The sequence below is a fragment of the Penicillium verhagenii genome (genome assembly GCF_028828195.1).
Source record: "Penicillium verhagenii strain IBT 33310 chromosome Unknown utg000012l_segment0_segment0, whole genome shotgun sequence".
In the NCBI taxonomy this organism is placed as follows: domain Eukaryota; kingdom Fungi; phylum Ascomycota; class Eurotiomycetes; order Eurotiales; family Aspergillaceae; genus Penicillium; species Penicillium verhagenii.
This window is the reverse complement of record NW_026643176.1, coordinates 227684-254867: the sequence shown is the minus strand read 5'-3', so window position 1 is coordinate 254867 and position 27184 is coordinate 227684. Positions and strand designations below refer to the sequence as shown.

General features: G+C 47.2%; 8 protein-coding genes across 8 annotated transcripts; 6 read left to right on the top strand and 2 right to left on the bottom strand.

Annotated features, from left to right (window-relative positions):
• Nucleotides 1–1720: 1720 nt before the first annotated feature.
• On the top strand, nucleotides 1721–6592 carry N7466_010760 (uncharacterized protein; the record flags this gene model as incomplete). The annotated part of the gene is made up of 8 exons (XM_057170149.1): nucleotides 1721–1782; nucleotides 1956–2076; nucleotides 2135–2211; nucleotides 2272–2312; nucleotides 2357–2406; nucleotides 3339–3418; nucleotides 3474–4260; nucleotides 4439–6592. The coding sequence occupies 8 exons, from the start codon at nucleotides 1721–1723 to the stop codon at nucleotides 6590–6592; spliced, it is 3372 nt and encodes a 1123-aa protein (XP_057015881.1).
• A 395-nt stretch (nucleotides 6593–6987) lies between these two features.
• On the bottom strand, nucleotides 6988–8775 carry N7466_010759 (uncharacterized protein; the record flags this gene model as incomplete). The annotated part of the gene is made up of 1 exon (XM_057170148.1): nucleotides 6988–8775. The coding sequence occupies one exon, from the start codon at nucleotides 8773–8775 to the stop codon at nucleotides 6988–6990; it is 1788 nt and encodes a 595-aa protein (XP_057015880.1).
• A 225-nt stretch (nucleotides 8776–9000) lies between these two features.
• Nucleotides 9001–9348, top strand: N7466_010758 (uncharacterized protein; the record flags this gene model as incomplete). Its single annotated transcript, XM_057170147.1, has 1 exon — nucleotides 9001–9348. The coding sequence occupies one exon, from the start codon at nucleotides 9001–9003 to the stop codon at nucleotides 9346–9348; it is 348 nt and encodes a 115-aa protein (XP_057015879.1).
• Nucleotides 9349–10125: 777 nt separating this feature from the next.
• N7466_010757 (MDR family MFS transporter) lies at nucleotides 10126–12098 on the top strand (the record flags this gene model as incomplete). Its single annotated transcript, XM_057170146.1, has 4 exons — nucleotides 10126–10356; nucleotides 10447–10861; nucleotides 10967–11695; nucleotides 11767–12098. The coding sequence occupies 4 exons, from the start codon at nucleotides 10126–10128 to the stop codon at nucleotides 12096–12098; spliced, it is 1707 nt and encodes a 568-aa protein (XP_057015878.1).
• A 1246-nt stretch (nucleotides 12099–13344) lies between these two features.
• On the top strand, nucleotides 13345–15645 carry N7466_010756 (alpha-L-arabinofuranosidase A; the record flags this gene model as incomplete). The annotated part of the gene is made up of 8 exons (XM_057170145.1): nucleotides 13345–13464; nucleotides 13516–13968; nucleotides 14036–14152; nucleotides 14205–14394; nucleotides 14448–14867; nucleotides 14938–15092; nucleotides 15139–15246; nucleotides 15298–15645. 8 exons carry the CDS (start codon nucleotides 13345–13347, stop codon nucleotides 15643–15645), a joined length of 1911 nt encoding a protein of 636 aa, XP_057015877.1.
• Nucleotides 15646–16664: 1019 nt separating this feature from the next.
• N7466_010755 (uncharacterized protein) lies at nucleotides 16665–18215 on the bottom strand (the record flags this gene model as incomplete). Its single annotated transcript, XM_057170144.1, has 4 exons — nucleotides 16665–17081; nucleotides 17129–17646; nucleotides 17711–18052; nucleotides 18107–18215. The coding sequence occupies 4 exons, from the start codon at nucleotides 18213–18215 to the stop codon at nucleotides 16665–16667; spliced, it is 1386 nt and encodes a 461-aa protein (XP_057015876.1).
• A 658-nt stretch (nucleotides 18216–18873) lies between these two features.
• N7466_010754 (arylsulfotransferase family protein) lies at nucleotides 18874–20600 on the top strand (the record flags this gene model as incomplete). Its single annotated transcript, XM_057170143.1, has 3 exons — nucleotides 18874–19438; nucleotides 19493–19558; nucleotides 19615–20600. The coding sequence occupies 3 exons, from the start codon at nucleotides 18874–18876 to the stop codon at nucleotides 20598–20600; spliced, it is 1617 nt and encodes a 538-aa protein (XP_057015875.1).
• Nucleotides 20601–21707: 1107 nt separating this feature from the next.
• Nucleotides 21708–26485, top strand: N7466_010753 (pleiotropic drug resistance family ABC transporter; the record flags this gene model as incomplete). Its single annotated transcript, XM_057170142.1, has 5 exons — nucleotides 21708–22270; nucleotides 22366–23878; nucleotides 23934–25424; nucleotides 25479–25939; nucleotides 26056–26485. The coding sequence occupies 5 exons, from the start codon at nucleotides 21708–21710 to the stop codon at nucleotides 26483–26485; spliced, it is 4458 nt and encodes a 1485-aa protein (XP_057015874.1).
• Nucleotides 26486–27184: the final 699 nt, after the last annotated feature.

Here is a 27184-nt window from a genome sequence, read left to right as displayed (position 1 = left end):
ATTTGATTGCCTGAGGGTTGGCGACTTCAAGGCGCAGCGTGACATCATTTGCCCCTTTTGCTCCACATTGCAGTCATTCTGTACTCTGGAAATCTGGGGTTGTCTTTCTTTACTCATTACCAGGGGTTCGTTCATTAATGACCCGGCTAGTTCCAGTACTGACACGAGCGACGAAAGCAACTAATGATTATTATTTTCTTCTACTATGGCATTAGCGATGTGATTTTTTTATCGTTTATATACAGTCATATCCAACCTTATAAGTAATTTGCATAGGTCATTCCTTGCATATAAATGCACTGTAGTGTGTTTAGTGGTACAGCGTTGCAGTCTGGTGCATCCAATCTGACGATTGCTGTAGTTTGGCAGGTTCCAGTCGTACCAGTACCGACTCTACCGATCAGGTCACCTCACCCCTACTAAAAGTTCAGCTCACCCCTTAATAATACCGATGGTCGAATATTTTGGGGGCCCGTAAATTACGGCAGCAAAGTGCCAAATCAGGAATGTTGGTGCCTTGGCATTACGGGTACCTTACAAGTTATTTCCGGGGCCTGACAACGAACCTCATCTGGAATAAAGAAACAAGGGCACAAAGACAGATGTGAATCCACTTATTGGATGAAACAAAGCTGAGAGGATAACCCATATGTGCTGGCTCCCAGGCTCGTGTTCTTTGTATACTTTGATTCAGAGTACAAGATGCAATCCATACGGCGTAATCCGTACAGGCAGCAACAATACCAGCGGTCAACCCAGTCAACTCAACCCCAGTAGCTGAGCCAGACCGGTTCGCCCGCTCCCGGGTTCTTAGTGGGTGAGATCCCGCTCGTGGTGGAGTTTCCAATGCTTTCTAGTGACACGGTGGCTGGGGTTCAGACCAATAATCACAAAAGAAGTGGAGGTGGATGTGTGGCTGACCACGCAGACCTGGTGATAGGGCTGGGTCTTTGCTGTGGCTCAGTGGGCTCTCATACAGAGAAATACCGTAATCATACGACCACGGGTTTCACTTGGGGGCCGGGAAGTGGTATTTGGGGTCTTTACCATTCCATTCTTTTACGATGAATTATGTACACTTAGTGGCGAGCGAGTGTGGCAGTTCAGTTCATAGTGGATCGATTCATAGGCTTCACAGCCGCAATCTGACATTAAATTAGAAAAGAGATCAAACATGCAATAATATCTACTAGTTAATTGGAATTCAGTGTATAGACTTGTACAGGGCCTTGGGAGTCTTGGCCTTAAGGAAATTCTATTCTCAACTAACTTTACGTGCCAAGGCCGTATCATACATTCAATTCTTTCCGTAAACAACGGGAAAAAAGGGAAAAATAGGGAAAAAAAGGAGTTGCGACTGGTAATTATTCTTCCTGCAGATTCAGCTCCATCGGCGGTTTCGGTAAACCTTGTCTCCTCTTTTTTCCTCCTACCTCTCTTCTCACTTTCCTTCACGACCTCACCGTCGTTTTTCAACCTCTCGTCACAGTCACCTCACTCGCTCGCAAAGCCCCTTCTTCCTTTTCGCGAGCCCCGTGCTTTCCTCTCCGCCAATCTCCGACTCCGAAATCAGCAAGGTACGTCGCAACCCCGGTCGCTTTGGTCACCGCAGTGGCCTATGATCTCCTCAACATCCCAGTTGGAAACGCCGCGGCGGCTACGTGGATAGCATGGTTGGCTTCGATCGCATCACTGACTCGTTCACCACTTTAGCATCAATATGGCCGACTATTATCAACAAGGTCCTCACCATGGCGGCCCCCCCGGCCCTCCTCCTCAGGCGTAAGTCATACCAAGACTCAAAACAATACCGTTCGCATACCTCTTCTAGGATAATCGCCGGTGCGCCCGGTGATCGAATGAATTTTGCGGCATTATCAGGACGGACCGTTGTGACTTTGGGGCAATACTCGAGTGATTTCAAAGTTGTTGTACTGACGGGTTTTTGGATTTAGTTATGGTGGCTACCCTCCCCAAGGATACCCCCAACAGCAGTATCCCCAGCAGGGATATCCTCCCCAGCAATATCCTCCTCAGCAGTACCCCCAACAGGGCTACCCTCCTCAGCAGGGCCAGGTATGCGGCAATTTTCTTCAACCACTTTCCAAGCACAACCCGCTAATCTCCACTATAGCAGATGAACTTCGCCCCGAACCAGGATACCAGCAACCGCGGTAATAAGAGTGGTGGTGGTGGCTGCTTGGGTGCCTGGTAAGTTCCAGTCATGGACCCAAAACCAATGCCTGGATCCATACTAATATCTACCCCTAGTTTGGCTGCTCTGTGCTGTTGCTTTGTTTGCGAGGAGGGTTGTGAGTGCTGCGCAGACTGTGCCGAGTGCTGTGAGATGTGCTAGATGCTGCGATCGACGACTTCGATGATATCTTGCTTGCGGCGTTCGAATTTGTAGGATTCTCCCGGCAGGGTCTGGGCCGAATCCAATTCAGTTTCTGGGCTTTTTTTTTTATCAAGTTCTCCGAGCCTCTAATCTCATGTCAATGTGTTTTAGCCAAAATTCTGCTTTCGGTTCGAATATCTGGTATTTGTGGGAATGAATTAATCCGAACACTCTGTGGTCGGAAGGAGAGCTGTCTTCTCTTGCCACGATATGTACAACTACATTTGCATTCCTGGGACATTGGCCGAGACTGACAGCACTGGAGTCAGCCCACCTTGATGCTATTCGAGTCCTTTGAACTTTCGCTGAATTATGAATTATGAACATCAAACGAGGAACATTGAAATCTAGTAGCTAGTACTTGCTGACTATCGACATTTCATGACCAGGTACTCTCAACTGGTAGCTATCCATGCTTTCAGCGCTTATAATATTTTACCCACTTGTGTAGGTTCAAACGTTAGGTACTGAAGGAAGTGGCTGCAAAACCCTTCAATGTTGGACATACTGAATCTATTTTTATCTTTCAACCGTGCAAGAATACGGTGTTCCAATATAAGATCAACGCGCATAGCTGGGTAGTATGAAACATTGGCTGTGCGCGCGATTGGCAATGGATGACTTTCTTGCTGCAGCTAGTAAGCGCCCTGCCCCGCATGCATTGATTGCTTCTGGGTGGGGAAAAAAAGGATGTGGTGTTTCCCGAGACCTGAAATTCTTAAAACCTTTTGATATTCGACGCATGGTGTCGGCTATTTTCCTAAGCTATATGTCGTATCATATTTTTACTTTGGATAATATCTTTATATCTTATGCAATTATCATGGAAATTTTGGGATCAAATCCACGTGATACCAATGGTTTGTGCTTGCTATCACTTGATGGGGGCGGTGTTCGAGGATTCTCTACGTTATTGATATTGAGGGACATCATGGCACAGTTGAATCGCGAACGAGATGATGGTCGCCATCTCAAGCCATGCGATGTTTTTGATCTTATTGGAGGAACCAGCACAGGCGGGTGAGTAGATCCATGTCTACTATATCGTAATGCCCAAACTAAAATTATAAGCTAGACTTATTGCAATTATGCTTGGTCGATTGGAACTAGATGTCAATGAATGCATCGATGCATATAGCGAATTGATGACTTGCGTATTTGGTGAGCAGATGAGCCACATTCCCGTGGATTGGTCATTGAACATCAGAGCCAAATTCGACAGCAAACGGCTTAAAGCAGCCATTGAGCATGTTATTAGTCGAGCCGGTGCATCACCAAGTGATCTTATGGATGATGGTGTTTCTCGCCGTACCAAAACATTCGTTTGCACTACATCCAGGGATACCCTTCAGGTTACAAGACTTAGAAGCTACAGTGTGCCCAATGAAGACATTCTCCCGGCGACAATATGTGAGGCAGCCCTGGCCACCTCCGCAGCCACAGGCTTCTTTGAACCTGTGACTATTGGGAATCGCCAGTTTGTTGATGGTGCGTTTGGGGCAAACAACCCCACCGAGGAAGTCGAAGAGGAGGCCGCCGACATATGGTGCACCACGAGTCGTGAGATCAAGCCTTTGGTCAAATGTTTTCTCACCATCGGTACAGGATGCGCAGAACTGCTACCAATGAATGATAACATAATCAAATTTGTGCGTAAAACGCTGGTCAGTTTGGTCACAAAGCCACAAAGCACTGAACGACGCTTCATGGCTCGGTGGATCAACGAGGCGAAGGAAAATCGCCTCTTTCGGTTCAATGTTGAACAAGGCCTGCAGAATGTTCGGATGGATGACTGTTCACAACGAAGTTTGATTGAAAATGCGACGCAAGACTATCTACATCATTCTTCACAGAAGGCCCGGGTTCGTGAGTGTGTTTTGAATTTGACAAAAAAAGAAGGTATCTATGGCATTGAGCCTTAGTTTGGACAATTCAAAGACTAACAAGATACAGGGAAAACAGTATTAGAATTTGATCTGTCAATGAGTGTATTGATGCCTCTATAGATGATATACACGGATTAATTCTAATATCGAACAGGAATACAAGGCTCGACTTTATCAGGCCAAAGTACTCAGCAAGATGCATTCTTCTGGAGATGGAGCTTGTCGGCCTCCACCACCTTGCTGGGTTGTTCCGTTAAAGCGGAATTCGAGGTTTGTGGATCGCGAACATGTTACCAGCATCAAGCGAACATTGTTTACCAAAGGTCCATCGCAACGCATTGCTGTGGTTGGTCTCGGTGGTGTAGGAAAAACACAAATTGCTTTGGAAGTCGGTCATCAAGTGAGAGACATATACCCAGACTGCGCAGTATTTTGGATCCCTGCCGTGGACTTGGAAAGCCTGCGACAGTCTTATCAAGATATCGCATATCAGTTGGGTCTTCGTTTCGACCCGGAAAGTGAGGATGTCAAAGTCGTGGTACAAAACTATCTTGACCAGTCTCACAGTGGTCGCTGGCTTTTAATAATTGACAATGCCGACGAGCTTGAGATGTGGAGGGAGAGTGATCAGGATTGTAAAGGGGGAGGCCTGAGAGCCGTTCTTCCGAAAAGCGATCGAGGCGTCGTTCTTTTCACTACCCGAAGCAACAAAGTCGCCCAGTATCTCAATGCAACAGATACTATCCAAATTTTGGAATTGGACGAGCACAGGGCCACAACTGTGTTACAGAATTGCCTCGTTAAAAAAGACCTTCTGAACGACACTGAAAGTACCCGACAACTTTTGGAGCGGCTCACATATCTCCCATTGGCCATTGTCCAGGCTGCCTCATTTATCAACCAGAACGAAACTGACATCCGAAGCTATGTTAAGCTCTTGGATGGACAGGATCAAGACGTGCTTGATGTTCTCAGTGAAGACTTTGAAGACGAAGGAAGATATAGGAGTATACGTAACCCAGTTGCAACAACATGGCTCACATCGTTCGTACAACTCCAACGAGACTATCCTTTAGCTTCTCAGTATCTTGCGTACATGGCATGCATCAACGCAAAAGATATTCCAATTTCGACATTGTTCTCAACAACCCAACTAGAGAAACAAAAGGCGATCGGGGTACTTGTGTCCTATTCCTTTGTGCGAATCAGAAATCCAGACAGTCGTCTCGATCTACACCGACTAGTCCACCTTGCGACAAGAAATTGGCTTCGGTCGTTGAATAGTCTCCGTGCCTGGCAGATCTTTACAATTCGCCAAATGACCTTGAGTTTTCCACCCGAAGATCAATTGAGTGAGCGCCGGGCACTGATACCACACGCTCTCCACATTCTCGATTCAACCATAGATGAGCCCCCTTCTGAAGAAAGAGTACGCTTGCTTTGCCTTTCTGCCAGTACAAAATTCGTGGACGGTAGGTATAAGGAATCCTCGGCACTTTCTCTGCTAGCAATCGATTGCGCCAAAGTTGCGTTTGGCCATGACCACCCGCATACTATCGAGCTTCGTGGAAACTTGGCTTTTGATTACAGACAAATGGGTGAATATCAGAAGAGCATAAATATTAGCAAGGAGGCCATTGAAGATGAAAAAAAGGCTCGCGGCTCTGAGACAGGATTGTCAATGCTTCTACAGTCCCATTTATCGGATAGCTATCGATGTAATGAGGAGCTTGAAGAGGCTGAGCGGCTTGGCACAGCTGTTCTCAAATTCTCCTTGGATCACTGCTCGTTAGGGGATAATCTTCTCTATAATGCCATGTGCGGCCTGGCTATGACATATCTTGCCCAAGGTCGGCTTCGTGAATCAGAAGAGCTATCTCGCCACTTGGTATCTATCACTGAAAGATATCCCGAATCTAACGCATCAGACATGTGGTACAGACATGCCAATCTCATTCGGGCGGACTGCTATATCGAGCAATTCAAAATGAAAGAAGCAGAAGATATCTACACGGAAAGTATAGAGATAGCCCGAGAAACCTTAGGACCGGAACACCCGACAGTACTACGCGATACCTTCTACTTGGCCGTGATCATTAAGGCTCGAATGCGGCACAAGGAAGCCCTTTCGATGATGATCGAATGTGCACGTTTAGAAGCGAAGGTTCTAGGGGTCGATCACAAATCAACTCGCCGTTCCTACCGCCGCATCGAAGAATGGACCACGAGCAAGTATGTTTTTGAATCCGTAAATATTACAACTTCCCCAATCGAATTTGATGAAATGCTAATGGATCATGACAAATAGTCTATTTTTGCGTGTGCGCCATAGAATCGCTCGACTAGAACATGTCGAACTGATATGGGCACGAAGGAAAAAATACCCCCAGCGAAAAGGCTATGGTGGGTTATTTACTGTCAGAAGACGCGTGGTCGATGATACCATGCTTGAACTGGTAAGATCGAAGGTGGATTCAAATCGTGCACCAAGTCGTGTCTCCACATAGGAAACAATTGTGGGCAGCTTAAAGTAAAAAACATTTGAACCTCAAATCATCAATAGAATGTGCTCACTATCTGCCATGGCAGATTGAAGGATGAGCTAGTACATCAAGTTTGGTTCTCTCCCGATAAATCGCCTCACAAATTGCTTACTAGACTAGAGAGCTATACCCAGACCATAATTAAAGTATTGTCGTATCTTCAAGGTGAAGGGCTATTGTCCCAGGTTTGTGAAGTATTTCCGTTATCGAGGCCTCTCATTACGCTGTCAAAGAAAGCCATATCGACCCCTTGGAATGCCCAGTCGTCCACTCTGGCAGTTAGCCCAGGATCTTGATAACTCTGCAGGAGGGTTTCAGAAACAGAGTCTTGATACCGCGATGTGAGCTGTTCATGCGAGCCACTACTACTATCGACAGACTGATAATCCACTCCCGTCATTGACCTAGGAAATGCATTTCCATTGAAGCTACTAGAGCCAAGATCACGCACTGCGGATTCCGAAATCTCGGTGTTATCCACGCCAATAAGCGGAGCGTATTGTTGGCCATTACTCAAAGGCGGTTGTTCGTTGGCTATCTCCTTCGAAACAACATCCTGGCGGGCAATCTTGACAATGCCAAAGTAAGGTATTTGCACCCGAACAACGCCATTATTATTTTCGCTTGACTGCGACACTGCATTCTCTGGTGTCTGAACTGTGACGCTCTCTGTAGTGACCCCATCTGCTGTTTCGGAATCGATAGCCAGCAACTTGTGCAATAAGTCCGCACTTTGGGTACTTAAAATATCACCATTAACACGACTGATTTCTTCCATGTTCGACTGCGCCTGCTCTATCATGGCACGATCACTAATATATTGGTGCGCTAAGAGGTTGCTAGTCTGTGGAAAGCGATGACTGTCGAGATGCGCCAGAAGTAGTGTAATGGCGGCCATTAGTGCAAAAAAGTCAACTGTCCGGCAGCAGAAATTATTTCTGTTGTAGCCACGAAACATGATGAATCGCGAGAGAATATCTCTTGACGCATTCACGCAGGTCATTTTGGAAAATTCGTACTTTCTTTCAGTTGATGAACGAAGCATGTAAGGCAAATGGAGCTGGTTGAGCAAGTTGTAATGATACAACTGGCTGAACAGCCGTCCCATTTCCAAAACTAGAGCCTGCGGGTCATCCGTAACACTGTCTAGGTTTGGCATAAGCCACCATTTGCAAGGCATGCTTCTCCCAATCTGCTGTAGCTCTAAGTCGAGGTTTTGTGTCAAGGCAAAGTGGTTGGCACACGGCTCAGACTCGTTGCGTTCCAATATGCGACACGCAAGAGCACAATGCATTCGCTCGAGGCGGCCCATAGGGATATCATCTTTGAATGCTGCGCCAGTGGCCATACTCTGATCAAAGGAGCCTTGGGTAAGACCTAGCATGAGACATAAATTGCGATCGAGAGAGACAATTCGAAACCACATGAACTGCGGATGAGCTTTCGTGTTGTGATCAAGAACCTTGTATTTTGCTCGGCTTTGATCTTTGTGGAGGTTCATCATTTGTGCAATAACCATAGCCCTGCGGTTCGCTATCCAGCTTCGTCGTAGATTTCCACCATTGTGGTAGTACATGCTTTCCATCATAACACACTCCAATCCCTCGATGCTTCCAAAAAACTGGTCATTTGTCGTGACCAAACTTGTAGCAGTTCCTGCTAGTCGTTCCATTAGTGCGGGGAGTGGTTCCGGTAAACTATTTACAGCCCCCAAAAAGTTGGTATGGAGATGCTGCAAGAAAGTAGCAATGTAAAGCATATGTCTTGCGATCAGCACTGGATGCGACGTCGGACTCGGTATTTCGAGTAAGATGGCTGGTGACTTGAGGCCATTCTGCTCAAGTACAGCATATGGAGCGTTCAAAATTTCATTAAAAAACATGGCTTTTTTACCGCGGGCATTGTATATCATCTCGATAACTTCTCGTGAGGGCAAGGACTCGTGCATTTTTTGAGATAGATTTTCGTATTTCCCCTCAGCTTCACCCGAAACATCATCCTGATAAGATCAGTGACAGTTCATCGCGCACTGGAATTCGAAAACGTAATGTACATGCGAAGGCCTGCATGAAGACAAAAAAGACGAAGATTCTTGGTCTATTGATGCAACAGTGTGATTTCCAAGATTTGGAGGTGTAGGAATTCCACTATTGGCAGGTTCAACTACTCCCCCATGACGGTCCACTTTCCTGATCAGTTGCTCAACCAAGGCCTCAACCCTCGCAACACGATCTTTATCTTTACCGCTCGTGTGGTGTTGTCCTTTTCTCTCGAGATGTCCTGCGTTCTCCCTTCCACCCACAAACTCAAACTCCTGGCTCACGCATTTCGATCCTCGCCGGTGGCAGCCAATGCAAATGGCTTCGACATTGTCTGGAGAGCTGGGGTCTGCATATACACATTTCATCTTGCGCTGTTTGCACTCCCAGCAACTCTTCGTCCCTTTGCGTATCTTCCTCCGCTTCGCATCCGATTCGGCGATCTCGTATTCCATATCGATTTCTATGCACAGAGTCAGTGAATCACGGTGTTTGGGATGCGGGTGCCGTAAAGTAATCAATTGATGGAAGTTGAACAAAACAATTCCAAGATGGCAACATCCGAGACGGCGGGGGAATTCTTTGGTCCAGCTGACTAAGCGGATGCCATTCGACCGCCGTGAAATCCATGCGGCGGACAAAAGCCCCTTGGCACCTATTTGCATTGATAATATTTCAAAATTCGATTCTTGCATTTACCATCAGACTTTTGCGCGAAACGGAAATATATTCTCATTTAGACATAGAGCAAAAAATGACTGGCAGCATTTCTTAGAAATACCTGTAGACGGGTTGTAGTCACCTTATAGTCGGCACCAACATTGAAGGCACATACATACCGTGTAGGTACCAAAATCCATTAGACCAGAGACTATCCATAAATCTCGCATAAATACACGTATGTCTCGGGTTCTAGTCATCAATGTTGACCCTGTGCACTGTACGGCGGGCGAAACATGCTTCGGCGGGCCAATGACTGCTTACTTTTACTCAAGTGCTCGTTCCTCCGTCCGGGTTTCCTTAGTTCGGACATACGTTCAAGTGTTTGAAAGAACCTTGGAAGCTCAGTCAGGGACAGACTCAACTTCTGCGGCTATGTGTTTATTATACATATCTTTCCAGATCCGTGGATGTCAACAAGTTCCAACAACCTCCAGCCCGCCTGCGCGTGAAACTCTTCTCATTTACTTCAAGTCCTCCTGTCGTGTCGAGTACATTCATTGTTACTCTGAAAACAAATTCAATTACTTTTTGCGGAAATGAGCTCAACATTCATGGTGGAAAAGGAGCGGCAGAACGCAGAATCTAGCACGCTGTCATCAATACATGTAACCAATATTCCGAATGACCCAGAAAGCCCTGCCCTACCAGAAAAGGTAGATGCCGAGGAACTCTACCTGGACGATGAAGCACAGTACCCTCATGGTATCAAGCTATTCATAATTGTTGTGGCTCTTGGTATGAGCATCTTTTTGGTTGCCCTTGACATGGTAAGCCTTACAATTTCCCCCCTCAGTGACCAAAGGAGCCTCTCAATGTTCAAAGTACCATCATCATCTAATGTAAAAATTGGATAATAGACCATTGTTGCGACGGCTATTCCTAAAATTACCGATCAATTCCACAGTCTTGATGACGCTAGTTGGTATGGTTCGGCTTTCCTGATGACTACTGGAGGCTTCCAATCAACTTGGGGGAAAATATACACATATTTCCCGCTGAAAATCTCGTTCTTGCTTGCGGTTTTCATTTTCGAGCTTGGGAGCTTGATTTGTGGTGTAGCTCCAAGTTCCGTAGCACTGATTGTTGGTCGTGCAATTGCTGGAATCGGTGCCGCTGGTATTGGGAGTGGGGTCTTCATCATCATCGCCTTCGTTGCCAGTCCAAAAAGGCGGCCGCTCTTCACCGGTATCATCGGCGCGTCTTACGGTATAGCCTCGGTCGTTGGCCCCCTTGTTGGTGGTGCATTCGCCGATAAAGTAACTTGGAGGTGGTGTGAGTACTTCTGCTGCCTACTCATTTACCCAACGCAAATGGTTGGTTTTCAATAGATATGGAAATTGGCTGATTTTTCTTTTCTTTTCTTTCCTTGTTATCTAGGCTTCTATATCAATTTACCCATCGGAGGCCTCGCCGCTGTTTTCATTGGTTTTTTCTTCCATGCACCTGATAGCGCCTCGACAGCCAAGGGTACGTTAAAGGAAAAGCTCTTGCAGATAGATCCTATCGGGACGATCCTTCTAATCTGTACCATCATTTCATACATCTTGTCACTGCAATACGGTGGACAGACGAAGGCATGGAGCTCCAGTACTGTGATAGGTCTTCTTGTCGGCTTTCCTATCATGACTATTGCCTTCATGGCGTGGGAATGGTTCCAAGAAGAACGGGCTGCGTTTCCGCCGCGCTTGATGTCAAACTGCCTCATCCTTGTGAACTCAATCTACGCATTCTTTTTCGCAGGCTCGTACTTCATCATAGTATATTACCTGCCTTACTATTTCCAGAGCATTCAAAACGTTAACCCTACTATGTCTGGTGTACGAAACCTTCCCTTGATTGTCTCCATGTCGCTAGCTATCATTATCTCTGGTGGCAGCATCACCAAAACTGGTCATACTGCGCCTCTGATGGTTGTCGGCGGTTTTCTGGCAATCATTGGTTCGGCACTATTGTACTCGCTGGATATTGGTACAAGCACAGGCAAGTGGATTGGATACCAAATTGTCAGTGGAGTTGGATGGGGATTAGCCTATCGGGTTCCCATCAATGCGGTGCATGGTGCAGTGGGTCCCAGTGATATTGCAACCGTGACAGGTGTTATCGTCTGTAAGTAGTCGTTTCTTTACAGCCTTTTAATTATCCGACACGGAGACCTACTAATATGCTTCATCTTTCAGTCTTTCAAACTGTCGGGGGTGCGGTTTTAGTGGCTGCAGCACAATCTGCCTTTGTCAACCAGATTATTATCACACTTGCCGCAACTGCAGCGAGCATCGATTCATCCTTAGTGGTTGCGACTGGTGCCAGTGAACTGCGAAAGATCTTTACAACCGAACAGCTGGCGGCTATTTTGCCTGCTTATATGAAAGGTCTTAAGGTGGCTTACGCTATTTCGATCACTGCGGCGGGAATCGCTTTCTGTGTCAGTCCCTTCAACAACTTTAAGAAAATTGACGCCCATGCAGAAGCTCAAGGATCTCCAAATGCCCCCGTTGGTGCAGCTATGTAATCTGCTTGCTCTTGTCAAGCTATTTCTACTTTACGTCATTCTAATTTGCGTGACACAGGTAGATCTATGATTGGGTGTCTTGGGAAGATCCCGAGGTATATATATGGGAACCTTCAAATGTTGGAACATTGAATAGGCTCAAGCGCTCAAGTGCTTGCTCGGGTATTCGGGATAATGTGTATTTAGGTGTCTACTTCAATGTTCCTTTCAATTGATGTTGAATGTTAACATTAGCTCGATTCCAGTTTTTGCCGTTCAAAAATCATCAATTGATGTTATGTATAGCTGGAAAATTCCACTTGAGAGTTGAATGAATACCTGTAGCCACCTATATGTAGGCAGCAGATATACCCAACATTGAAGTGCCTATAAGTGCCACATGTAGCACTCAAGCAACATTGAACTCAACATGTTGAATCTTTAATTCAGGTGCAAAACATCTAACCTAAGGTTGTAATCCCTGGATGTCGTTTCAAATGTCCAATAGATGCATGCACATGTGTCTGTCGAGGTAGATTATCATAATCATTTCATCCATCGGGGGGTATTTCTCCAAATTGTCCACGGGTACATGCGCTATGCTCTTCACCAGTGCTCAATGGTAATTATTCAAGTTCTTCATAACTCACGATTGAACATTCATTAAATGAATAATTATCCGGGTGATTTACAAGGTTGCCTAATGGAAAATTGATTAGATTTACGTTGGATTCTGTCCAGCCAATTTAGCCGGTGTCCTTTAAACATATCGTGTAGAGACGGAACATAATTAGGTTAAGGTCGCCATCTTCAAATGTTGGGTTTCTAGTCTTGATGGTTACAGATAGAAATTCAACATACTATCCCTGCATTTCTGCCAAGGATTTCCCACTACGCCTCTGAGGGGTATTGACCCTGCATCCTGCACTCCTCTGGGATTTTCCCTAAAGGGGACACCCGATGCATGAAATGCCTGATTATGCCAAGCTAGCCGTTAATTTTCCCGTGCAAATGGAAATGATCGACTCTGACACGGGCCACCCCCAGATTTTCCTTCACGGCACAGAAGGGGGAGGGCAAGATTTCTTTCAGCAGGGGTTACCATGAGAATTGGCAGCATGGCTCTCCTCATCAAATTTGCCGACGTTCAGCCGGAACACTTGATGCATAAATACTCGATGGGATCTCCTAGTGGGATCCTTCTTCAGTATCCATTCGGGATAACATCTGAGAGAGGGTTGCTTGTTTCCAATTGAGGATCGCGACCATGTTACTTGAATACCTGCTGTTGCCGTTGCTGGCATCTTGCAGCGCGGCATATACCATTTCGGTTGCAAAGTCTGGTGGCAATTTTACCACCAGCACTCAATATGGTGTCATGGAAGAGGTATGTACGCCTGTACTTGCCAGTGTAACTTGTTTTTGATTCATTCCATAGGAAATCAACCATGGTGGTGAAGGAGGTTTGTATGCAGAGCTGATCCGCAACCGAGCCTTCCAAGGAAGCTCACTCTACCCATCGAGCCTGGAAGCCTGGACTGCTGTTGGAGAATCAACTTTGGCTCTTCAAAACCTCAGCAACCCACTGTCATCTGCTCTCCCAACATCGGTCAAGGTATCTGGAAAAGGAATCATTGGCCTGACCAATGAGGGATGGTGGGGAATTGATGTGCGGCCTCAAAAATATTCTGGAACATTCTACGTGAAGGGGTCCTACAAGGGTTCTTTCACGGCATCCCTCAAGTCCGACACTACTGGAAAGACTCTGGCTAGCGTTGAGGTGACCTCTAAGAGTGTTGCAAATGCATGGGTCCAGCATGAGTTCACACTCACGCCTAAGTCAAAGGCTGCCAACAGCAACAATACGTTCTCCTTGACGTTTGATGCCTCAGTGAGATCCACCATTTGTCCTGGTATAACCCCCCTCATGCAGTGGCTAACGCGTTCTTATCTTTTAGAAAGCCTCTGGTGGATCTCTTGATTTCAATTTGATCAGCCTGTTCCCACCCACGTGGAATAATCGACCCAATGGCTTGCGAACTGATCTCATGCAAGCTATGAGTGACATGGGTCCGGTAGGCAAATCTTTCCTATGCCATAATTTGTCCACTATTAATGATTCTGTAGACTTTCCTTCGTTTCCCAGGTGGAAATAACCTTGAAGGAGAGACAATTGACACTCGTTGGAAGTGGAACGAAACACTTGGGCCTCTCAAGGACCGCCCTGGCCGTCCTACCACCTGGGGCTATGAAGAAACGGGCGGAATGGGACTTATCGAGTACATGCAATGGTGTGACGATCTGAGCATGGAACCTAGTAAGTTTTTATATCACATAAATAAGTTCAGGACTGGCGGTTAACCTATCTAGTTCTCGCCGTCTGGGATGGACTCGCCTTGAATGAAGACATCGTATCCGAGGCCGATATTGGAATCTACGTTGAAGATGCACTCAACGAGATTGAATTTCTTACCGGCTCAGTCGACACCGAGTATGGTGCTCTTCGGGCGAAATACGGATACCCCGACCCGTGGACTGTCAATTTTGTCGAGGTCGGCAATGAGGACCACCTCAATAACGGCTTGGATTCCTATATTGCATACCGTTTTGCCGCATTCTACGATGCTATCACGGAAAAATATCCCCACATTCAGGTCCTTGCCTCGACCATTGAACTGACACTGCCTGGCTCTGCTGGTGGCGATTTCCATCTGTATGATATTCCGGATAACTTTGTCAAGGCCTTTAACCAGTTTGATCAGTACACCGACGCGCATCGAATCCTCCTGGGTATGTCATAATTTCCCCTTCTTCTTCTTCTATGATGCTGTAAGAACTAGCTGACCACCCCCTGGTGTAGGCGAGATTGCCGCTACCGAATTCAACAACGGCGTCGGTATTGACTGGTCTGACATCAATTTCTCACTATATCCGTGGTGGATCGCCTCGGTTGCCGAAGCTGTTTTCATGTTGGGAGCTGAGCGAAATGCGGACAAGATCATTGGAACGACTTACGTATGTCTATCATCAGTCAGCTCTTGGATCAAACTAACAATTGCAGGCACCCTACTTTATGAATATCAACTCGTACGAGTGGAGTCCGACTATGTACGCTTTCAATGCCGATCCAGATGACACCGCTCGGTCTACCAGCTGGCATGTCTACAGTGTAAGTAATACGCCGTTCCATATCCAGGTCTTGGTTCTGACCCCCGAATAGCTCTTCAGCCATAGTCATATTACCAACACCTTACCTACGACGTCAGCTGATGCCTATGGTCCGCTTTACTGGGTTGCTGGTTTGAACAACAAGACCAGCTCGCACATTTGGAAGGGAGCTGTGTACAATAGCACCGAGAATGTCCCCGTCTCGCTGACGTTTGAAGGTGTCGCAAAGGGCACAAAGGCTGACTTGACTATCTTGACGGCTCCCAATGCTTTCTCGATGAATGGAGTTGCGGAGACTAACATTGTGAATTCCAAGACGGAAACTATCCAGGCAGGAAAGAGTGGGGTGTTCAGCTTCAGCTTGCCCAATTTGAGCGTTGCAGTGCTCACTACCCACTGAGGGCCCAGACCTCAGGAGGTTTTGCCCAGGTGCGTCGTTACAACCCTGAAGGCTTTGACCTTGGAAGGTTAGATAAATATTCTAAGAAGTATCAATTGACTGTTAGATAATATAGAATCAATCAATATTCTCATCTCTAAAAGGCTATTTTGTCATTCAAATGTTCGAATGTTACAGTGACTTGAAGAAATATTTTAAATCAACATAAGAGTTGGTTTTCCACTCAAGTGCTCTATAGTACCAGTTGACCCATGCAATATCTAAAATTTGCATGTGCAACATTGAATACCAATCCACGCGAGTGTGGAAGACTTGCCAAACTGAACATCACAAACCAAAATTCAATGTTCGTCGAACTGATCTACACCTCCTTCTATCAATTGATTTAATCTCCTGACTCCACTCCCATCTCGCTAACAGCCCGCTTGTGCGCACGGCCCCCGACGATCATGACAGTACGCACACCGACTTACCAAGAAGCAGACCCTTAAACAGCATCCACTCATTTCCGCAAAGCAGAGCCGCGCTGGATCCCAATATGCGGATTTATACCGAACTCCGCGGGTGTAGTATCCAGCCTATCACATATATGCACCAAGGTACATACAGTACGTTGTCGAACTTCAAGAGTCCCATTAACCACGTTCCAACCCTTTCCCGCGTGTGAATAAAGCTGCGACTGTTGCCATGAACCCGAATGCGGCTGATGCGGCAAAGGAGAGTTGAATTCCGCGATAATAAACTAAGCGAACGGCAATCTGTATGTCGGCGGGGAGGGTGTGGATGGCGGAGATTGAATGACGGATTTCTTCTATCAACTAGATTTTGAAAGGATATGGGTCAGCCGCTGTCATTTGGAGTCGATACCTTGTCGACTTGTTGGTGGGAAGATGGGAGATTGGATAGTACTTTCCATTTGTGTGGTACTCCACTCAAGGCCTCTGCGAGGCCCGAGCTCAACGTATTTTGGATTATTGCGGATGTGATGGCGACACCCCAGACCGTTCCGAGGGAGCGGATTAGATAGACAGTCGAGGCTGAGACGGCGTGGTCTTGTGAGGAAATGAAGGAGTTAGTTGAAATATCCAGGCGAGGAAGGTGGAAGGAAGACTACCGTCGTGGTCGAATGCAGAGAGGAAGGTAAACAAGATGCCTGGGTACACAATCCCTTGCCCTAAATTGGCGGGAATGATGTATGCAAAGTATTTCCAGTTTGAGTCGTCAAAATGAAGGGATGTGACGAGGAAGTTTCCTATAAACATCAAGGCAGCTCCGATGCGTACGAGATGAGCTAGTTTGCCCCAACGTGACATGACCACGCCTGCAATAACTCCGCCAACCGGCGTCATAAGAGACGGGATAATTAAACGAGCGCCGGCTTTCGTAGGACTATCCAGCAAGACGACCTGGAAGAGAAGGGGTAGGGTAAAGAGGAACTGGGCTAGTCAGTAAGATTCTGTTCAAACTCTGCCAAGGAACTCACGGCATATGCAGACATTCCCACGCAGACGTTAGCAATTTGAGTAGAAACTGGCTGAAGTCCATGGAGCATTTTCAGTGGGATGAGCGGGATAGCTTTTGTCTTAGCCTCGACAGTGACGAAAGCGGCAAGTAACACGATACTCGCTACTAGGGGTAATATAACCCAGATGCTCGTCCAGGCTAGCTCATTGCCACCAAGGCTTAGTCCAACTAACTGGGTTGAAAGAGCAAGGACAAGCAGTATGGAGCCCATGAAGTCAATCTGGTGCCAGAGACCTGGCTGGCCCGATACAGACGTCTTGTTCTTAGCAGGGAACCTGAGGGCAAAGTATCCCAACACAAGCACACTCAGAGATACGGGGACCTGGACCAGAAAGCACCAACGCCAGCCAATTGTGTCGACAATGGCCCCTCCAAATGAAGCACCGCAGATTGCTCCAAAACCATATGCACCGTTTTGCACGGATTGATACATTCCCCGGTTGCGAAACGGGATGAGATCAGAGTTAATGATAGTGGCTTCCATAACGTCAGTCAAAGTTTCCCCTGTAGTTTTTGAACACATCATATCGATTTCACTCACCCATAGTCATCAGCCCGCCACCTCCCATGCCGGTCAACGCGCGCATGATATTCAAGAAGACAATATCCCTCGCCACTGCACAGCCCAAACAACCGGTGAAAAATGTGATTGTCGCAGTGAAAAAGCAAGCGCGGCGGCCCAGCAGATCTGAGAAGCGACCGTATAGTGGTTGAAAAGAGGTGCTCGTGATGAGGTAGGAGGTGGTTAACCACGAGGCGGTGTTGGCAGCATTAAATTCAGAGCTGATGACTGCGTATGTCGATGCGGTAATTGTTCCGTCAAATCCAGATAGAAATACATTTGACATGATAGCTGGAATCCTCATTTCGAAATTAGCCTGCTCTGCTTGCTTGGAGATCGCAACGAAAGGTAGCTCGATTGTACCAGTCTACTTACCCAGTTGAATCCAAAAGAACCCCCGCGGCGGGCTCCAAACAGTAGGCGTTGGTAGCAGAGGTTGCTCTTCGTTGAGAGTGCTCCCAGTAGAGTCCTGTCCCGATTCCATGATGTGATGAAAATTCACTGACTGGGTTTCTGCGTTATGGAAGGACGATTTTATTACAGGAATTGATTTGCACGATCAATTGATGGAATTATCTAAAAAATGGAAAAGAACTATAATTATTTTTACTGCCAAGGTTTGAGCCAGACCCTTAGCCGAAAAGTCGGCTTGGAATTTCCGCTTGGAAAGTCGTTCGACCACTCATATTCTGTACATGATCACTGAATCTGTTCGTTCCTCATTAGAGGGGAAATGGAATGTATCGGGCACCCGATTGGGAATTGCGGGACATGAAGCCCCGCTGTACCAATCACGACATTTGTCGCGACAGTGGCATTATCGCACATTGTGCAGGATATAGCTGGGCCATAGGACAAAAAATGCCTAGATATACCCAAGAAATGATGTCAGAGATTTCTTTGCCAAGATGAAAATTGAAATGTATATAAACCCTGCTTGGGAATATCCAAGGGAATGTTCGCATCGACCCTGCATAGTAGCTATACACCTTGCAAAGCAACTTCAAGACCATCCAAAATCCAAAGCACAAGCGTCGAAGACGGCTTATAGTGCAGAGTAGTCACCTAAGGTTAATGTACCCAATGCTTCGATATTATGCCGGACATCATGGAAACTGATCGTTCGGCTAGTCGCTCTTACCATGAAGGTCCTTGAAACTTTTGTTTGTGCCATAGCGCTGCTCCCCCTTGCAGTTGCAGACTGGCAATTCAAGTCTCGCACAGACTTGGCGCCTCCCCGTCTGAACATTACCATCCCAGCAACCAACGACGTCGAGAAGGGATACCTTTTCATAGCTCCATTCCCAGGTCAATTTGTTGATCCGGAACATCATGGCCCACGCCAGGAGGGACCGTATATCTTTCGTGATGATGGCGAACTTATCTGGTCTGGCTATACTTACTACTCCATCTGGGCGGCCAACTTTCACAAGGGACAGTGGAAGGGCCAGGACGTGCTATATAGCTTCGAGGGTGATCATAACCCGGCATACGGACACGGTCATGGCCATGCAACGATTTTGAATCAGCATTATGAGACTGTCCGGGAGTTGCGTGCTGGTAACCACAAGTTTATGGACAAACATGAGCTGCAGGTTATTGACGGTCGCACTGCTTTGATTCAGGTTTATCAGCCTGTTCTGGCCGACTTGAGTCGGTGGGGTGGAAGTCCGGAGCAGCAGTGGATTGTGGATGCTATTTTCCAGGGTACGCCTTCGATTGTGCTTGGAACTATGAGGAGAGTTTGCTAATTCAGGTCAGAATTGGATATCGCGACTGGTGAGCTGCTATTCGAGTGGTCCAGCCTAGAGCATGTCAGTCCGGATGGTATGTTGGAATTCGAAACAAACATCATTCTCTGTTTCTTGACTAACGATGTGCAGAGGCTGTCCTCCACTTGAATCCAGGCCAGGCCGGTGCAGGATGGAACTCGTCAGATGCATGGGACTACTTTCACATCAACTCCGTCGACAAGGATAATGCTGGTGACTACCTGATCTCCGCGCGTGATGCCTGTGCCGTTCACAAGGTCAATGGAACTACGGGAGAGATCATATGGCGGCTGGGCGGTCTGAATTCCGACTTCAGGCTTGGCCCCAACGTTGCATTCTGCTTTCAGCATCACGCACGCTTTGTATCGCGAGATGGTGACGAGGAAATCATCTCACTTTTTGATAACTCTGCACATGGAACCGAGAACCATCGTGGCCATGAGGTGCACACAAACTCTATTTCCCAGGGGAAGATCATCTCTGTCAATATCGCTACTTGGACGGCGGAGGTTGTCCAGGCATTTCAGCCTCCCGATGACCTTCTTGCTAAGTCTCAAGGAAGCACCCACCTCCTACCGAACGGGAATGCACTGGTGAACTGGGGCTCTGAGGGCGCAATGACCGAATTCAAGTCAGATGGCACCCCTGTCTTCCACGCATACATGGATTCGGACCTTCTTGGCGAAGGTGTTCAGAATTATCGTGCCTTTCGCTTCAATTGGACCGGTCTTCCCACTGAAGAGCCCGCTATCGTAGCGCACAAGATCCCCTCCGGGACAGCGGTATATGTTTCTTGGAATGGCGACACGGAGACTGTTTCTTGGCGCTTCTTTGGGGTGAGAGATGATTATGGATCGCAATCATTCCTAGGAGAAGTGCAGCGCACCGGATTTGAGACTTTGCTCATCTATCCTGGTCATACCTATACGCAGGTGGGTGCTGAGGCAATCTCTAGCCAAGGTCGCGTCCTGCGGGTCACGGCAGTGACTCGTGTTCAGTCTGATCGAGTCCTTTCTATTGACCCCGCTGGTACTGGATTGATTACGCAAGGCACGACTGCCGGATCAGCTAGGAAGCAAATTGTGTTCCAAGGGTGATGGCAGGAGTCGTGATGTCTTGGCCATCTGGGGAATCTGTAGGGTGGTGAATTCTGGTGACAAAGGTTGTTCACACGAAAAAAAAAACAAGAAAAAAAACTTGGAATGGTTTGTGGAGATGGATTTGACAAATTAATCTCGTTTACCCTTTCCAACCCGCTATTTTGGATCACCTTAGATTTGTACTAGGCTCTTCAACTGCGTAAATTCTCTAAGGGTGCCCAGCTGGCAGCAGCCTTAGGTATGCTTAGTAAGCTTAACTAAGTTCCGGCTCTCATCATTGGTCATGTGACTCAAATCAGTATTACTAATCAAAGGGTGTTGACGTGCTTGTTGACCACGTGACTCGCGCGACAGGAGGAACGTGGTTAGGGTGAGACAATCTCACAAAATGTGCTTTGTGTGCTTTGTGTGCTTTGGTCTCTTACAAAGATCGAGTGACTTTGAGTCATGATCCGTCAACTTGGATTCATGATTACAAGTCATACATATGCGACAGATCGGAAGCTATCCAAAAAGGGCCAATGCAGGTAAAGGCAAATCCATGGGTGAAATCCACTTTTGAATCCACTTTTCGAATCCACAATAGTTGCGGGGAATACGATATGAATACGTGACCAATCATCATCTGCAAGTGATATAGGCGAGACCCCAGTTGAGTTTGACATGTTTCTTGCTCGTCTGATTCGCCTCAAAGAATATGAGAGCAGTTTGTACGATATCCCTTCATGGGTCAGCTTTCTTGGAATACTGGACTCGTACGGGAACTTGGACTTCCGGATCACAAAGTAGCTGATACATGGCTCTATACTGTCCAATATACTACACAGACTTGTAGATATACACCCATCGGGATCCATTTCAGGCCACCGATTGCATTGCAGGTAAAGGCTTCTCTTGTGACTTAAGGCCGGCTATGTGACTTCGGGTCTTACTCCATCCGAGATCCGGCATCAAATCTCGGCCCAAAAAGGGCAAAGTCCGTCGCGACTGTCACTTCTTTTGAAGAGAAGGTCCGACATAATTGTCCTTTACTTTTTATTCTTCCCACACTCGTTCCTTTACTCAAAAGTGTGCCCCACCTGCCATGCAATAATTCAAAACTCCATGGCGACTCCCCCGGCACCGTTTGGTGGAAGCGTTGCTGCTGTCAGCACGGCCCAGCACGTCATGACAACGGAGAAGACCTCAAGCGCCACGAGCGAAAGCAAAGTGGAATTTATCTCACCAGCTGAATCGGAGGAAATTAGACATGAAGAAATTGCCAAGCTTGCCAAAACTTTCTCGCAACTCTCGCGGCAGCAAAGCTCAAGCTTTTCGTCCGATGATGCGGTCAATACGTTTCTCGATCCGTCTAAGAACTCGGAACTTGACCCCAGTTCCCCCGACTTCAATTCCCGCAAATGGGTTCGAAATACCCTGCAGATGACCCGCGACCCTGAGCGCTTCCCGCGTCGCACAGCAGGTGTATCCTTCCAAAATCTCAATGTCTTTGGGTATGGTACGGCGGCAGATTATCAGTTGAATTTTGGCAACATCTGGCTCAAGATGGCCGACGCGGCCAAGCATACCTTGGGACTAGGAGAAAAAGTGCGCATTGATATTTTACGTGACTTTGAGGGAATTGTCGAGCATGGTGAGATGTTGGTCGCCTTGGGTCGGCCGGGCAGGTAAGCTTTCGAAGGCGTTCCATTCTATTTCGATCTGTACCATGGGTTATACCTTGTCCAACGTAGACTCCCACATACTGACATGTGCTTACTAGTGGATGCTCCACGTTTCTCAAGACCATTGCTGGTGAAACCCATGGTCTATTCCTGGGTGAAGGGGTGGATGTGCAATATGAAGGTATCTCGTGGGATCAGATGCACGGTCAATTCCGTGGAGAGGTTATCTATCAAGCCGAGACCGAGATACATTTCCCACAGCTGACTGCCGGGGAAACTTTACTTTTTGCGGCTCAAGCACGTACACCGGTTAATCGTCTTCCTGGGGTGACACGAGATCAGTATGCCTTGCATATGCGAGACGTCACTATGGCCATGCTTGGACTCTCTCACACCGTCAACACCAAGGTTGGAAATGACTTTATTCGCGGCGTCTCGGGGGGTGAGCGAAAGCGCGTCAGTATTGCTGAGACAACCCTATGCGGTAGTCCCCTGCAGTGCTGGGATAACAGCACACGTGGGCTGGATAGTTCCACCGCGTTGGAGTTTGTGAAGAATCTTCGTTTGTCCACGGATTACAGTGGTACCACGGCCGTCGTCGCAATCTACCAAGCCAGCCAGTCCATTTATGACCTCTTTGACAAGGCCATTGTTCTCTATGAAGGACGTCAGATCTACTTCGGAAAGGCAAAGGATGCGCGTCGCTTTTTTGTGGACATGGGATTTGAGTGCCCTGATAGACAGACAACTGCTGATTTCCTTACCTCCCTTACTAGCCCATCGGAGCGTGTGGCTCGTCCTGGCTACGAAGATCAGGTCCCTCGCACACCCGATGAATTTGCAGCTCGCTGGAAGGCGAGCCCCGAGCGAAAGCAGCTTCTTCAGGAAATTGCCAATAAGAATGCTCAGTACCCAGTTGGCGGTCGCCAGGTAGAGGAATTCAGTCACTCTCGTGCAGTCGAGAAATCGAAACGCGTACGTGTTACCTCGCCGTATACCCTTTCATACCCTGAGCAGGTCAAGCTCTGTCTTTGGCGTGGTTTCCTACGCCTGAAAGGAGACATGAGCATGACATTGGCATCGGTGATCGGTAATGCGGTGATGGGAACTATCGTTTCCACGGTCTTCGTAAACTTGGCAGATGACACAGGGAGCTTCTTTCAACGTGGAGCACTCTTGTTTTTCGCCATCCTGTTGAACGCCTTCGCTAGCTCTTTGGAGATCCTGACTTTGTGGCAACAACGGCCAATTGTGGAGAAACACTATAAATATGCCCTTTATCACCCTTCCGCTGAAGCGATCAGTTCTTACATCGTTGAACTTCCATCAAAGGTATTAATTGCGATATTTTTCAACATCATTATCTACTTCGTACCTCATCTGCGTCGGACAGCAGGACATTTTTTTATTTTCTTCCTGTTTTCATTCACTACCACACTGGTAATGTCGAACATCTTCAGATGGATTGGAGCCGTTTCTCGAGCCATGGCTCAAGCTATGGTTCCATCTTCAATTTTCATGATGATTCTCGTCATATACACTGGCTTTGCTATTCCAACCCGTGATATGCATCCTTGGTTCAGGTGGCTCAACTGGCTTAATCCCATCGCTGTAAGATTCCCTCCGTGCGCAGACTGTCGATTCTATACTGATTACTTGTGAACAGTACGCATTCGAATCGCTTATGGTAAATGAGTTCAGTGGTCGAGATTTTCCTTGCTCTTCGTATGTTCCTCAAGGGCCGGGGTACGAGAATGCCCCACTCAGCTCAACAATTTGTGACGATAAAGGCGCCGTCGCGGGCCAGAACTTTGTCAATGGAGACGCATACATTAACACTACCTATGAATACTACAAAGAGCACCTGTGGCGCAACTTTGGTATTTTGATTGGGTTTTATGTGTTTTTCTTGATCTTGTATATTGTCACTAGCGAGTTTATTCGAGCCAAGCCATCCAAGGGTGAGATCTTGGTTTTCCCTCGTGGCAAGATCCCTATATATGCGAAGAAGGTCCATGGCAATGATCCGGAGACCGGAATAACAGAGAAGGCCCACATCGGCGATGGAGTTCAGGGTCAGAGCACGGCCAACCTTGCGAGACAAACGTCCATCTTCCACTGGGAGAACGTTTGTTACGACATTAAGATCAAGGGTGAAACTCGTCGTATTCTAGACGGCGTGGATGGCTGGGTGAAACCTGGTACTTTGACTGCTCTAATGGGTGTGACAGGTGCCGGTAAAACTTCTTTGCTTGATGTGCTCGCTGACCGAGTGACGATGGGAGTAATCACCGGCGACATGCTCGTGGATGGCAGACAGCGGGATCATTCATTCCAGCGTAAAACAGGCTATGTTCAACAACAGGATCTACACCTCGAAACGAGTACTGTTCGCGAAGCGCTCACTTTCAGTGCACTTCTTCGTCAGCCTCATAGTACGCCGTATGAAGAGAAGATCAATTATGTTGAGGAAGTCATCAAGATGCTCGATATGGAAGAATACGCAGAAGCAATTGTCGGTATCTTGGGAGAGGGATTGAATGTGGAACAACGCAAACGCTTAACCATTGGTGTCGAGATTGCAGCCAAGCCAGACCTGCTGTTGTTTTTCGATGAGCCAACTTCGGGCCTCGATAGTCAAACTGCCTGGTCCATCTGTTCCTTGATGCGGAAGCTTGCCAACCATGGTCAAGCTGTTCTTTGCACAATTCATCAACCCTCTGCAATTCTCATGCAAGAGTTCGACCGACTTCTGTTCCTTGCAAAGGGTGGTCGCACAGTGTACTTTGGCGATCTAGGGTCCAACATGCAGACTCTGATCAAGTACTTTGAGAATAAGGGCTCGATCAGTTGTCCTTCAGACGCGAACCCTGCTGAATGGATGCTTGAGGTCATCGGTGCTGCCCCTGGCTCTCACGCGGATCGAGACTGGGCAATGGAATGGACCAACAGTGCCGAACGAGTTACAGTCCGTGGGGAGCTTGCCAAGATGAAGGAGGAACTTTCCCAGAAACCGGTACCCCATGCAACCGCTGGATATGGAGAGTTTGCAACCCCAATTTGGTATCAGTTCCTCATCTGTATCCGTCGCATGTACCAACAGTACTTCCGAAGCCCTGGATATCTTTATTCCAAGACTGCCATGTGTATCTTGCCGGTCAGTGATCCTGGAATTCTATTCATATGTTTTGTTGTTGCTAACCTTTGACAGCCTCTCTTCATCGGCTTCAGTTTCTGGCGTGAGCCCAATACTCAACAAGGGATGCAGAATCAGCTTTTTGCCATTTTCATGCTTCTCATTATCTTCCCCAACCTGGTTCAACAGATGATGCCCAGTTTTTGCACGCAGCGCTCGTTGTACGAAGTGCGCGAACGCCCCTCCAAAGCCTATTCCTGGAAAGCGTTCATGCTCGCCAGCATCTTCACTGAGCTACCATGGAACATCATCATGGCCGTTCCTGTGTTTTTCTCGTGGTATTATCCGATCGGACTTTACCGAAATGCACCAGCAGGCACGGAGGTGGCCCGAGGTGGAACCATGTTCTTGATCATCCTTGTCTTCCTCATGTTCACCTCGACTTTCAGCTCAATGGTTATCGCGGGCATTGAACAGCCCGAGACTGGTAGCAATATCGCGCAGTTGCTTTTCTCTCTCTGTCTGGTTTTCAATGGGTTAGTGTGTCCTGTTTCTCTTTCTTCTTTCTTCTTCTTTTTTTTTCTTTTTTTCCCTTTTTTTAAACACTTTGTTTCGAAATTCATGTTCCTCCACTTACTAATTTCGTCTCTAGTGTCCTCGCGAGTCCCACCCAGTTACCCCGATTCTGGATCTTCATGTACCGCGTCTCGCCCTTCACGTACCTGGTCTCCGCGGTCCTATCTACCGGCCTGTCCGGACATAGTGCCGAATGCTCAGAAATTGAGCTATTAACGGTATCCCCGCCTACAGGACAAAATTGTTCTGCTTACCTGGATCAATATGCGACGACCTACCATGCGACCTTACTTAACGGTGACGCGACAGAAAACTGCCAGCTGTGTTCGATCTCCACCACGGATGAATTCCTGGCTGCTCTAAACATCTACTTTGATGACCACTGGCGGAACATCGGCCTGATCTTTGTGTACATTTTTTTCAATGTTTTCATGGCTGTCTTCCTCTATTGGTTGGTTCGGGTACCAAAGAATTGGTCTCGCAAGGTGAAGGCGAAGCAAGCGTGAGCGGGCGCAACATGCGAGAATTCCCCACCATGTTCTCCACTTGCAGTTGGGGGCGGATTTTAGGTCAAGTACGGTGGCCCGAAATCAACCAAGGGAAACTGGTTTGCTCCATGAAACAAGAAAACCAATTCACGTGTGGACTCAGTATGAGCCAAATGTTGGCAAAAGGATTTCAGGAACAATAGCAGTCATAATTCATATATATTGTTCCTTTTTTTTTTTTTTTTTACCTATCCTATTCAGCCTATTTCTGGGTTCGAGCTTAGGAAGATTTCCTATCAGATTCACAACCTTGGCACCTTGAAGAAACTCCAGTACTTCTAAGGTTGTACAGGTCATTTAACTTGATTTATGCAGGTAACAAAAACCATCAAGTTGGAACATTCAATATTACCAAACATTTACAGAGAATACAAAATAGTACCGGACTAGCCTCAAGTTGCCCCGTCTAGATGCTACCCAAGCAAATTCGCACCCACTTGCCCACTTCGTACCGAGCTAGTGTTGGCAATCAAACGATTAGACTTTGACTAGAATGGTTGGGACGAGAATCGTTAAGCGGCTCATCGGGGAACTCGGATGAACAGAGCAGTTGTAAGTGGACGATGGGAAGCGAGCTAAGGCCAAAGGATGTGGGGGCTGTTTTATCCGGGTTTCTTGTGTCATCACCATAACTGATCTTACAGTAACAAAATACCA